Here is an 11,232-nt window from a genome sequence, read left to right on the forward strand (position 1 = left end):
TCAGCCTCCCGCCAGCAAGAGGCGCGCCATGCCGGAAGTGAGGCAGCCAAGGCGGCCGTGCGCAGGCGCAGTTTGACCGTAAACAAATCCCGCACGAGAGTGAAGCTCGGGCGGTGCTTTTTTGATCGTTAATTTATTGATCACCACGTCATGTTGATCAACAAATACACCTGTATGGTAGTGAATCCCCAGTGGTGCTTATTGATCACCACCTCATGTATTGATCAGTAAACAAACGAGATGGACGCTGTTGAAGAACGACTGGCGGACTTCTCACTGGAGGCTCATGGTGAATATTACTAACAATAATACTTTATTCATCCCGCTACTATCAGCACTAATTAGTATATATACAGGTAAAAGCCAGTAAATTAGAATATTTTGAAAAACTTGATTTATTTCAGTAATTGCATTCAAAAGGTGTAACTTGTACATTATATTTATTCATTGCACACAGACTGATGCATTCAAATGTTTATTTCATTTAATTTTGATGATTTGAAGTGGCAACAAATGAAAATCCAAAATTCCGTGTGTCACAAAATTAGAATATTACTTAAGGCTAATACAAAAAAGGGATTTTTAGAAATGTTGGCCAACTGAAAAGTATGAAAATGAAAAATATGAGCATGTACAATACTCAATACTTGGTTGGAGCTCCTTTTGCCTCAATTACTGCGTTAATGCGGCGTGGCATGGAGTCGATGAGTTTCTGGCACTGCTCAGGTGTTATGAGAGCCCAGGTTGCTCTGATAGTGGCCTTCAACTCTTCTGCGTTTTTGGGTCTGGCATTCTGCATCTTCCTTTTCACAATACCCCACAGATTTTCTATGGGGCTAAGGTCAGGGGAGTTGGCGGGCCAATTTAGAACAGAAATACCATGGTCCGTAAACCAGGCACGGGTAGATTTTGCGCTGTGTGCAGGCGCCAAGTCCTGTTGGAACTTGAAATCTCCATCTCCATAGAGCAGGTCAGCAGCAGGAAGCATGAAGTGCTCTAAAACTTGCTGGTAGACGGCTGCGTTGACCCTGGATCTCAGGAAACAGAGTGGACCGACACCAGCAGATGACATGGCACCCCAAACCATCACTGATGGTGGAAACTTTACACTAGACTTCAGGCAACGTGGATCCTGTGCCTCTCCTGTCTTCCTCCAGACTCTGGGACCTCGATTTCCAAAGGAAATGCAAAATTTGCATGGTTGGGTGATGGTTTGGGGTGCCATGTCATCTGCTGGTGTCGGTCCACTCTGTTTCCTGAGATCCAGGGTCAACGCAGCCGTCTACCAGCAAGTTTTAGAGCACTTCATGCTTCCTGCTGCTGACCTGCTCTATGGAGATGGAGATTTCAAGTTCCAACAGGACTTGGCGCCTGCACACAGCGCAAAATCTACCCGTGCCTGGTTTACGGACCATGGTATTTCTGTTCTAAATTGGCCCGCCAACTCCCCTGACCTTAGCCCCATAGAAAATCTGTGGGGTATTGTGAAAAGGAAGATGCAGAATGCCAGACCCAAAAACGCAGAAGAGTTGAAGGCCACTATCAGAGCAACCTGGGCTCTCATAACACCTGAGCAGTGCCAGAAACTCATCGACTCCATGCCACGCCGCATTAACGCAGTAATTGAGGCAAAAGGAGCTCCAACCAAGTATTGAGTATTGTACATGCTCATATTTTTCATTTTCATACTTTTCAGTTGGCCAACATTTCTAAAAATCCCTTTTTTGTATTAGCCTTAAGTAATATTCTAATTTTGTGACACACGGAATTTTGGATTTTCATTTGTTGCCACTTCAAATCATCAAAATTAAATGAAATAAACATTTGAATGCATCAGTCTGTGTGCAATGAATAAATATAATGTACAAGTTACACCTTTTGAATGCAATTACTGAAATAAATCAAGTTTTTCAAAATATTCTAATTTACTGGCTTTTACCTGTATATTGCTTCTTACTACGAACACCTTTACTTAGTGTAGTATTAGTTAGCAGAGGTGGGACCAAGTCATTGTTTTGCAAGTCACAAGTAAGTCTCAAGTCTTTGCCCTCAAGTCCGAGTCAAGACAGGCAAGCTCCGAGTCAAGTCCAAAGTCAAGACTGGAAAGTCTTAAGTCAAGTCCTAAGTCCTGCATTTTGAGTTTCGAGTCCTTTCAAGTCCTTTTAACCACAGACTAATATATTAACACAGATTGTGTATGCTTTTCAAACGCTGTATTTATTTATTAAAACAAGTGCATTTTAAATTGCAGGAAAGAAAATTGTGCTGACATTGCACTTTATAATAGCACTATTAACCAGTCATTTTAAACATTAACTCATTCCTTTACAGAACAAACACATTGAAAAATAAAGTGCAAATGTACTTATTTGTACAAAAGTGTTAACATTGAAAAAACATGACATATACGTGAACATAACAAAAAAAGTTGTACTTTTTATATGTCAGGGCCCTATGCTGCATTGCATTTGCAAAAGACCAAATTAGCCAAGAGTCTGTCAGTCATTTGTGCACGATGGGGGCGTAGTATGATGCCACCATGGCTGAAAACTCGCTCCACTGGAGCACTGGAGGCAGGCACTGCCAAGACTCTCATGGCCACTCGGAACAGTGAAGGAAGAGTCTTCATGTTCAATGCCCAGAACAAAAGGGGGGAGAGAGTTGTTTTGGGTTGGTGCACTACTTGTAAGTGTATCTTGTGTTTTTTATGTTGATTTAATTAAAAAAAGAAAAAAAATATATATATATTTCTTGTGCGGCCCGATACCAATCGATCCACGGACCAGTAGCGGGCCGCGGCCCGGTGGTTGGGGACCACTGAGGTAAACAACCAACAGTATGTCAGAAAGCTAGCTAAAACTGTACACTTATTCATAATATAGTATACATTTTAACTGACCTTTATTTTACTATTTTTGTCTTTTTTTAGGTGGCTAAAATACGCGGTGCTGCTGACCGCCGTCTAACGTTACGTGTGATATATTGACTAACGTAACCCTGCTTAAAAAAATCACTGAACAAAAAGTATGAATAAGGTAGTGAACTGCAACAGATTCCCGTGTTTGCAATAACGTTATAACGTTAGCAGTGAGTTTACAGCCTCACTGATTTAACTACACAGCAAATAAAAGTCACGTTACTTAGCCAATAAACGTTATCTTACATTCAAAACTTACCGTTCTTTGTGCAACTTCAAATGCCGGACGAAGTTGGAAGTTGTTGCCTCTCCATCAGTAATTTTCGAACCGCATGTGTTTTGCATACTGCAAACCGTTTTGTGTTGACCACCTCGTAATTTTTATACCCAAACAAAATAATTTTAGGTATCATTTTTTGTTCACTGGCGTGTGGTTTGGACATGTCTTCTTCGTTGGTTGTCCTGCAATTTGATTGGATGAATGCTGTGTGATGAAAACAAAGTAGATCTAATTTGATTGGCTGTTGTACTGAGACCACACCAGCTGACACACGCAACGCTGATAGACAAGTACACAATGAAAAATACGGAGCGCTCCCGAATAACTTTTTCATCTTTGGGTTTTGGGGAAAGTAGCAAGTCATGTCAAGTCATGTCAATTCAAAAGGCTCAAGTCCAAGTGAAGTCACAAGTCATTGATGTTAAAGTCTAAGTCGAGTTGCAAGTCTTTTTACATTTTGTCAAGTCGAGTCTAAAGTCATCAAATTCATGACTCGAGTCTGACTCGAGTCCAAGTCATGTGACTCGAGTCCACACCTCTGTTAGTTAGAGTACTGCACGTGCACAATACCTAACATGAATACATTGAGGTCTTTCTCCATTTAACAACGACATTCCCCAATCAGATCTTATATAAACACAAGTTTGCGCAATAAACACACAAAGTACAGCACAAAGTTTTCGATCTATTCTCCAACGAACTCGAACAAACTCTTAAGTGTATGCATGTGACGTCACAACCCGGATGTGACGCACCACCCTACACGCTTTTTTAAAAATGTATCAATAAAAATACTTTAAAACAGAATAATTTCAAAAACTCTAACCACGATATGGCTCTTAAGTAGCCAGAACATCATAACTATATTACGTTTCTTCTTTATATTTGTGTATTGTTTGGGTGAAACTTGGTGGTAATATCAGCGTAGTACTGCTAACATGAATGTTAGTACTGTGCAGAGGTGTGGACTCGAGTCACATGACTTGGACTCGAGTCAGACTCGAGTCATGAATTTGATGACTTTAGACTCGACTTGACAAAATGTAAAAAGACTTGCAACTCGACTTAGACTTTAACATCAATGACTTGTGACTTCACTTGGACTTGAGCCTTTTGAATTGACATGACTTGACATGACTTGCTACTTTCCCCAAAACCCAAAGATGAAAAAGTTATTCGGGAGCGCTCCGTATTTTTCATTGTGTACTTGTCTATCAGCGTTGCGTGTGTCAGCTGGTGTGGTCTCAGTACAACAGCCAATCAAATTAGATCTACTTTGTTTTCATCACACAGCATTCATCCAATCAAATTGCAGGACAACCAACGAAGAAGACATGTCCAAACCACACGCCAGTGAACAAAAAATGATACCTAAAATAATTTTGTTTGGGTATAAAAATTACGAGGTGGTCAACACAAAACGGTTTGCAGTATGCAACACATGCGGTTCGAAAATGACTGATGGAGAGGCAACAACTTCCAACTTCGTCCGGCATTTGAAGTTGCACAAAGAACGGTAAGTTTTGAATGTAAGATAACGTTTATTGGCTAAGTAACGTGACTTTTATTTGCTGTGTAGTTAAATCAGTGAGGCTGTAAACTCACTGCTAACGTTATAACGTTATTGCAAACACGGGAATCTGTTGCAGTTCACTACCTTATTCATACTTTTTGTTCAGTGATTTTTTTTAAGCAGGGTTACGTTAGTCAATATATCACACGTAACGTTAGACGGCGGTCAGCAGCATCGCGTATTTTAGCCACCTAAAAAAAGACAAAAATAGTAAAATAAAGGTCAGTTAAAATGTATACTATATTATGAATATGTGTACCGTTTTAGCTAGCTTTCTGACATACTGTTGGTTGTTTACCTCAGTGGTCCCCAACCACCGGGCCGCGGCCCGGTACTGGTCCGTGGATCGATTGGTATCGGGCCGCACAAGAAATAATTTTTTTTTTTTTCTTTTTTTAATTAAATCAACATAAAAAACACAAGATACACTTACAAGTAGTGCACCAACCCAAAACAACTCTCTCCCCCCTTTTGTTCTGGGCATTGAACATGAAGACTCTTCCTTCACTGTTCCGAGTGGCCATGAGAGTCTTGGCAGTGCCTGCCTCCAGTGCTCCAGTGGAGCGAGTTTTCAGCCATGGTGGCATCATACTACGCCCCCATCGTGCACAAATGACTGACAGACTCTTGGCTAATTTGGTCTTTTGCAAATGCAATGCAGCATAGGGCCCTGACATATAAAAAATACAACTTTTTTGTTATGTTCACGTATATGTCATGTTTTTTCAATGTTAACACTTTTGTACAAATAAGTACATTTGCACTTTATTTTTCAATGTGTTTGTTCTGTAAAGGAATGAGTTAATGTTTAAAATGACTGGTTAATAGTGCTATTATAAAGTGCAATGTCAGCACAATTTTCTTTCCTGCAATTTAAAATGCACTTGTTTTAATAAATAAATACAGCGTTTGAAAAGCATACACAATCTGTGTTAATATATTAGTCTGTGGTTAAAAGGACTTGAAAGGACTCGAAACTCAAAATGCAGGACTTAGGACTTGACTTGAGACTTTCCAGTCTTGACTTTGGACTTGACTCGGGGCTTGCCTGTCTTGACTCGGGACTTGACTCGGACTTGAGGGCAAAGACTTGAGACTTACTTGTGACTTGCAAAACAATGACTTGGTCCCACCTCTGGTACTGTGCAGTTAAAACAGCATCTTTCAGATTTGTACCTGAGCCAATCGGTACCTCACGTGGACGGCCCACCTGACCCACTGACCTTCTACCGCGACTGGATTGGTACAAACAAACCCTGCATCATCCGAAACGCTCTCAACCATTGGCCGGCCTTGTCCAGGTGGACGCCGACGTACCTGAGGCAAAAAGCTCGGCCTATAACCCCCTCCCCCCACTTGCCGCCACCAGGCTTACCGTTTCTTTCTCCGCAGGGAAAAGGTGGGGTCAAAGGTCATCAGTGTGGCGGTGACTCCCGACGGTTACGCCGACGCCGTGAGAGGCGATCGCTTCGTGATGCCGGAAGAACGTCACATGACCGTTTCCTCCGTGCTGGATGTCCTGGAAGGCAAGGTGGGAGGGGCACGGCCCATGGCAGCAACACACATTACTTCCTGTTTGGCTTCATATGTACATCACTTCCTGTTTCGCTATATAAGTACTTCACTTCCTGTTTTGCTGTATAAGTACTTCACTTCCTGTTTTCGCTTTATATGTACATCACTTCCTGTTTCGCTATAAGTACTTCACTTCCTGTTTTGCTGTATAAGTACTTCACTTCCTGTTTTCGCTTTATATGTACATCACTTCCTCTTTTCGCTTCATATGTACATCACTTCTTGTTTTGCTGTATAAGTAATTAACTTCCTGTTTTCGCTTTATATGTACATCACTTCCTGTTTCGCTATATAAGTACTTCACTTCCTGTTTTGCTGTATAAGTACTTCACTTCCTGTTTTCGCTTTATATGTACATCACTTCCTGTTTCGCTATATAAGTACTTCACTTCCTGTTTTGCTGTATAAGTACTTCACTTCCTGTTTTCGCTTTATATGTACATCACTTCCTGTTTCGCTATATAAGTACTTCACTTCCTGTTTTGCTGTATAAGTACTTCACTTCCTGTTTTCGCTTTATATGTACATCACTTCCTGTTTCGCTATAAGTACTTCACTTCCTGTTTTGCTGTATAAGTACTTCACTTCCTGTTTTCGCTTTATATGTACATCACTTCCTCTTTTCGCTTCATATGTACATCACTTCTTGTTTTGCTGTATAAGTAATTAACTTCCTGTTTTCGCTTTATATGTACATCACTTCCTGTTTCGCTATATAAGTACTTCACTTCCTGTTTTGCTGTATAAGTACTTCACTTCCTGTTTTCGCTTTATATGTACATCACTTCCTGTTTCGCTATATAAGTACTTCACTTCCTGTTTTGCTGTATAAGTACTTCACTTCCTGTTTTGCTGTATAAGTACTTCACTTCCTGTTTTGCTGTATAAGTACTTCACTTCCTGTTTTCGCTTTATATGTACATCACTTCCTGTTTCGCTATATAAGTACTTCACTTCCTGTTTCGCTATATAAGTACTTCACTTCCTGTTTTGCTGTATAAGTACTTCACTTCCTGTTTTCGCTTTATATGTACATCACTTCCTCTTTTCGCTTCATATGTACATCACTTCTTGTTTTGCTGTATAAGTAATTAACTTCCTGTTTTCGCTTTATATGTACATCACTTCCTGTTTCGCTATATAAGTACTTCACTTCCTGTTTTGCTGTATAAGTACTTCACTTCCTGTTTTCGCTTTATATGTACATCACTTCCTGTTTCGCTATATAAGTACTTCACTTCCTGTTTTGCTGTATAAGTACTTCACTTCCTGTTTTCGCTTTATATGTACATCACTTCCTGTTTCGCTATATAAGTACTTCACTTCCTGTTTTGCTGTATAAGTACTTCACTTCCTGTTTTCGCTTTATATGTACATCACTTCCTCTTTTCGCTTCATATGTACATCACTTCTTGTTTTGCTGTATAAGTAATTAACTTCCTGTTTTCGCTTTATATGTACATCACTTCCTGTTTTTGCTTGTGCAGCTGAGATAGACTCCAGCACCCCCCGCGACCCCCAAAAGGGACAAGCGGTAGAAAATGGATGGATGGATGTACATCACTTCCGGTTTTGGCTTTATATGTACGTCACTTCCTGTTTGGCGGCAGGTGAAGCGGCGTGGAGTCTTTTACGTCCAAAAGCAGTGTTCCAACCTGCTGGACGAACTTCCTGAGCTGACAGGCGACGTGGAAGCGCACGTGCCGTGGATGAGTACGGCGCTGGGTGAGCACTCGGCGTCGTTTGATGCCGCGTCTTCTCATCGGGCGGCCAAGCTGACCTTTTCTTCTTCTGCGTTCAGGAAAGTTACCAGACGCCGTCAATTTCTGGCTGGGCGAAGCAGATGCCGTCACGTCACGTAAGCCCCGACTTCCTGTCCGGCGGCGGGGACATAGCGCTAAAGTCTGGCACTTCCTGTTTCAGTGCACAAAGATCCTTATGAGAACGTCTACTGTGTCGTTTCTGGACAGAAGAACTTCATCCTGCTGCCGCCTACAGAGCGACCCTTCCTCCCTTACGGTACTGTAGTGACCGCGCATGCTGGCCCCGCCTCCTGTAGCCATGGCAACCGTGTGTCTGTCGCCAGGCCTCTACCAGCCCGCGGTTTACTGCCAGCAAGACGACGGCGACTTTGCGGCGGTGGACCAGACTGACTGTGAGAAGGTAGGTTGGCATATACGTGTTAGGCTCCGCCCTCACATCATCTACCCCATTTCACTAGGTGCCCTGGATCCCCCTGGACCCGCTGGACCCCGACCTGGAGCGCTACCCCATGTACCGAAGAGCGCGGCCGCTGCACTGTAGTGTGAAGGCCGGGGAGATCCTATACCTGCCCTCGCTGTGGTTCCACCACGTGCGGCAGACGCACGGCTGCATGGCAGGTACTGCACGCCCACGGGTCACCTGACGTGTCACCTGGCATGTCACCTAACGTCCCTTGTTGTGTTGCAGTCAACTTCTGGTACGACATGGACTTTGACGTCAAGTACAACTACTTCCAGCTGGTGGACGCGCTGTCGCAGCTCATATCACCACCTGCATGTGAGGCAAACAGGAAGTGAGCAAGAGGCAAACAGGAAGTGATAAAAAAGCTCTTTATTAAAGCAAACTTTTGGTTTTTCAATCTTCCTCTTTCAATGTTTATCATCTCCACGGCAACCGGAAAAGTAAACACAAACAAGGTGCACAGGAAGTCTATCTGGCGAAGGCCCCGCCCACCTGCTTGATGGGGAAGGATCCTGCCTGAGACCCTTCCCTTTGGGCCGATTAAAAAAAAATGTAAAAAGTTGAGTTTGTGGCGCAAAGCGAAAACAGCTTAGTCACCGCCGTTCCCGCGGCAAAAGGGAACGTTGATGCTGTGGAAGGCAGGCACCCAGCGGTTGTCATGGAGACCCAGTTTGCACCCCGGCGCACCCCTGTGGGTGCCGTGGCAACACATCCAGTACCCGGGGCCGTAGGGCAGCGGCTGGCAGTACGGCTTATGGTGCCAGCGACAAAGCGACGTGTCGCCGCGCACGTAGCGCCGCTTGCAGCGCTTGCAGGGGTCGTCGCGGTAACGGGGATCCGACACCCACAGCGCGTCGGCGGGGCGGACGGCGTAGCTGTTGATGATGGACTTGAAGTAGCGACACGTGCACTTGAGTGCTGCCAGCGTGCGTGTGGGCAGCAGCGCGAAGATGCCCACCAGCACGTCCGCCGGCAGTGCAGACAGTGGCGCCGTGGGCGGAGGCTCCAGAAGCTGGCGGAGTTGCTGGCGCAGCTCCAGGAAGTCGAGTGATGTCGAGGAGCGCCGTGTCACGCTGCCGCTCAGAGCACAGACACTACGGGGCTGGGGAGGGGGGGTGCTGGAGCCAAAAGTCAAATCTGTGTCGGTGCCTAAATGAGTGCTCGTCGCGGGCGGAGATAGAAACAATAATCCAGGAAGAGGTTCCGCCTCCTCAGCCAGCGAGGGCGAGGCCTCAGGACTCCCACCTGACGGCCGGAAGGAGGGTGTGGCCAGAGCCGAGGCCCCTGACGGACACGGTGAGGGGGCGGGGAAATGGTGGGCACTGGCAAGGAGGACACGCCCCACTGACCTCAGGCTGTTGCTTCTGGACACGCCCCCCTCGGTCCTGCACCGCAGACACTCGGACTCCAGCTTGGCCACCATGTCCGACACCTTGACGCACTCTGGCTCCTCCCCTTTGTCCTGAGGGGGCGGGGCTGCAAAGCTCTTGTGGAGCGCGAGCAGGGGTTTGGAGTCTGCCTGGTGCACACTTGCTCGCCGTTCCAGGAACGCCACCATCTCGCCCACAGACACCTTGCGCTCCACCCCCTCAACATCGCCACGCCCACTTGCCAGAACGTGGGCGGAGCTTCCCAGGTCCTCTGGGAGGTTCTGGCTGTCTGCAGACCTCCTCCGCCGCTTGGCGTCACCATTTTCCTGCCAGCGTCCCTTCACCTTTCCGGCCCGCGCAGTCCCCAAAAAGGAGGCGTGGTTTCGTTCTCCCGCCTCCTCAGTGAAGATGGCGATCTTCTCGCGGACGTGTCCCGGCTTGATGACAGCCCACATGTCCAGCAGGGCTGCGCCGTCCTCAGCCGCTGGCGAGGAGGAAGTGAGACAACATGGCGGCCGAGCTCTCAGGCCGGGCGACGCTCCCGTGGCGCTGATGGCATGGTTAACGGCGCTGGGCGGGTCCAGACCAAAGTCTGAGCGCATGAGCGTCACGTGCATGGCGGCCCTGTGGACAGGAAGTTGAAGTTGACTTGGAAGAGTGCATGATGGCGAGGGGGCGAGCTTTACCTCCACACTGTGCCTTGACTGCCTGATGGTGAGAGGGGGCGTGGCCTGGCTTGATTGACAGCTCGTCACATCTCTGACAAGAGAAGCGCAGCGACCTGCAGGGTTCAAAGGTCATGAAATGGAGCAAACCAGGAAAACAAGGCAGTGTTCGCTTGCTAGCTCGTTGTCACGTGACCCCCACGAGGAGCTAAAGACATAAACACACTTCCGGGGTTCGCTAGCTCGACGCTAACTAGTATGAAAACACCTGGCTAACGGGTTAGCATCGAGGCTAGCTGCATGAGGAAACATGGCGTCGAAGGCAAAGTCAGGTTTGAGTAAAAGCACCCGCGCAACATTTGCTGCTTTAGCAGCAGAAGCTAACAGGCGGAAGAAGACGACACTCGAGCTCACCTGAGGTTAATGTTCGAGTTCCGAACGCCTCTGACATCGACTAATCTCCCGTTGCAACTCTTCTCAGCGGCTGATTTAACGCCTCGGAATTTAATTCGATGTCTTTAATTTGTGAAACATGGCGGAGTAAAAAGTTAAGTCTCAAACGCTGACTGACGTCCAGCTGGAGGAGCGGCGTCGTGACGTCACCGGCCGGTCCAAGATCGTCTATT

General features: G+C 45.9%; 2 protein-coding genes across 3 annotated transcripts; one reads left to right on the forward strand and one right to left on the reverse strand.

Annotated features, from left to right (window-relative positions):
* The first annotated feature begins 45 nt into the window (after window positions 1-45).
* On the forward strand, window positions 46-8,968 carry jmjd7 (jumonji domain containing 7). 2 transcript variants are annotated; one of them, XM_061925184.2, is made up of 9 exons: window positions 46-289; window positions 5,939-6,092; window positions 6,163-6,301; window positions 7,956-8,070; window positions 8,147-8,203; window positions 8,269-8,364; window positions 8,432-8,508; window positions 8,567-8,726; window positions 8,797-8,968. In XM_061925184.2, exons 1-9 carry the CDS (start codon window positions 241-243, stop codon window positions 8,904-8,906), a joined length of 957 nt encoding a protein of 318 aa, XP_061781168.1. In that variant the 5' UTR covers window positions 46-240; the 3' UTR covers window positions 8,907-8,968. The 2 variants fall into 2 exon arrangements, with proteins under 2 accessions (XP_061781168.1, XP_072767942.1); XM_072911841.1 differs by lacking the exon at window positions 46-289 and adding an exon at window positions 3,443-4,145 and having other exon boundaries at window positions 5,909-6,092.
* Window positions 8,931-11,232, reverse strand: fbxo34 (F-box protein 34). Its single transcript, XM_061925183.1, has 3 exons — window positions 11,021-11,232; window positions 10,628-10,722; window positions 8,931-10,565 (listed from the first exon to the last, which is right to left on the reverse strand). Exon 3 carries the CDS (start codon window positions 10,556-10,558, stop codon window positions 9,161-9,163), a length of 1,398 nt encoding a protein of 465 aa, XP_061781167.1. The 5' UTR covers window positions 10,559-10,565; window positions 10,628-10,722; window positions 11,021-11,232; the 3' UTR covers window positions 8,931-9,160.

Source organism: Nerophis lumbriciformis, linkage group LG29 (genome assembly GCF_033978685.3).
Source record: "Nerophis lumbriciformis linkage group LG29, RoL_Nlum_v2.1, whole genome shotgun sequence".
NCBI lineage: Eukaryota > Metazoa > Chordata > Actinopteri > Syngnathiformes > Syngnathidae > Nerophis > Nerophis lumbriciformis.

Coding starts and splice junctions, on each gene's coding strand:
- jmjd7 (XM_061925184.2), top strand. CDS start 241: ATGGACGCTGTTGAAGAACGACTGGCGGACTTCTCACTGGAGGCTCAT. Junction 290..5,938: donor CTTCTCACTGGAGGCTCATG/GTGAATATTACT, acceptor AGCATCTTTCAG/ATTTGTACCTGAGCCAATCG. Junction 8,071..8,146: donor GTGGATGAGTACGGCGCTGG/GTGAGCACTCGG, acceptor TTCTGCGTTCAG/GAAAGTTACCAGACGCCGTC.
- fbxo34 (XM_061925183.1), bottom strand. CDS start 10,558: ATGCACGTGACGCTCATGCGCTCAGACTTTGGTCTGGACCCGCCCAGC.